The 718-nt window shown below is 54.7% G+C and overlaps 1 protein-coding gene across 1 annotated transcript in view; it reads left to right on the forward strand.

Annotated features, from left to right (window-relative positions):
• RBBP8NL (RBBP8 N-terminal like) overlaps window positions 1-718 on the forward strand; it is a 21,804-nt gene that overhangs the window by 12,411 nt on the left and 8,675 nt on the right. Inside the window, exons 9-10 of the mRNA XM_017735803.1 lie at window positions 1-80; window positions 551-639. The exon at window positions 1-80 is cut by the window's left edge and continues 12 nt beyond it. Coding sequence (XP_017591292.1) covers window positions 1-80; window positions 551-639 — 169 coding nt within the window. The remainder of the gene's footprint in view (window positions 81-550; window positions 640-718) is intronic.

Consider the following 718-nt stretch of genomic DNA (forward strand, 5'->3'; position numbering starts at 1 on the left):
GAATGTCAGCACGGAGAAAACAGAGCACAGGGAAGCAGAAGAAGCCCACCAGGATGTGCCAGACCTCGAGCTCAGTGAAGGTGGGTGTTGCTGGCTCCTGCCACCCTTGAGGGACCCGGGGCTGTGAAGAGTCACCGAGCCATGGTGCAAAACTGCCCTGGGAAAGGGTCTGGAGAGCAAAGATCAAGCTGTTGGCAGCTCAGATGGACATTACCACAGACAGAAAAGCTGATGGGGGGAAAATTCAGGTCAAAGGAGAAACACCCTGCTCTGTACTAGGGCAAAAGAGTGCTGGGTGCCCCCACTGTAAGGCAGTTCATGCAGAAACCATGGCATTCCCTTGCTGCCACCCACACATGCAACGAAGGGCACGTTCCATCAGGTGCTGGCTTGAGCCAGAAGGCAATTTTTACACAAAATCTTCACTGAGATGTGGTTGGTACCAGCCAGTGCCATCGCTGGGAGGTTGCAAGGCTCCAGCACGCTGCAGGGCAGGGCTGCAGCAGCTCTGGGGGACCATCACGGTAGCTGGTTGTGCCTTTTTTTTCAGAAAAGCCTCCAGAGAAGCTCCAGAGAAGCTCTCCAAGCAGCAGGACTTCTCCAGGCACTGTCCTCCAAGAAGTCAGCCTTGCAGAAATGGTGAGTTATCAGAGGTAGCCTGATGTCCTCGGGCCTTCTCCCCACTGCTGTGGTCATCTGAACTGGATCAAGACAAGCA

The sequence above is a fragment of the Corvus brachyrhynchos genome, unplaced genomic scaffold (assembly GCF_000691975.1).
Source record: "Corvus brachyrhynchos isolate BGI_N302 unplaced genomic scaffold, ASM69197v1 scaffold10, whole genome shotgun sequence".
Classification (NCBI taxonomy): Eukaryota; Metazoa; Chordata; class Aves; order Passeriformes; family Corvidae; genus Corvus; species Corvus brachyrhynchos.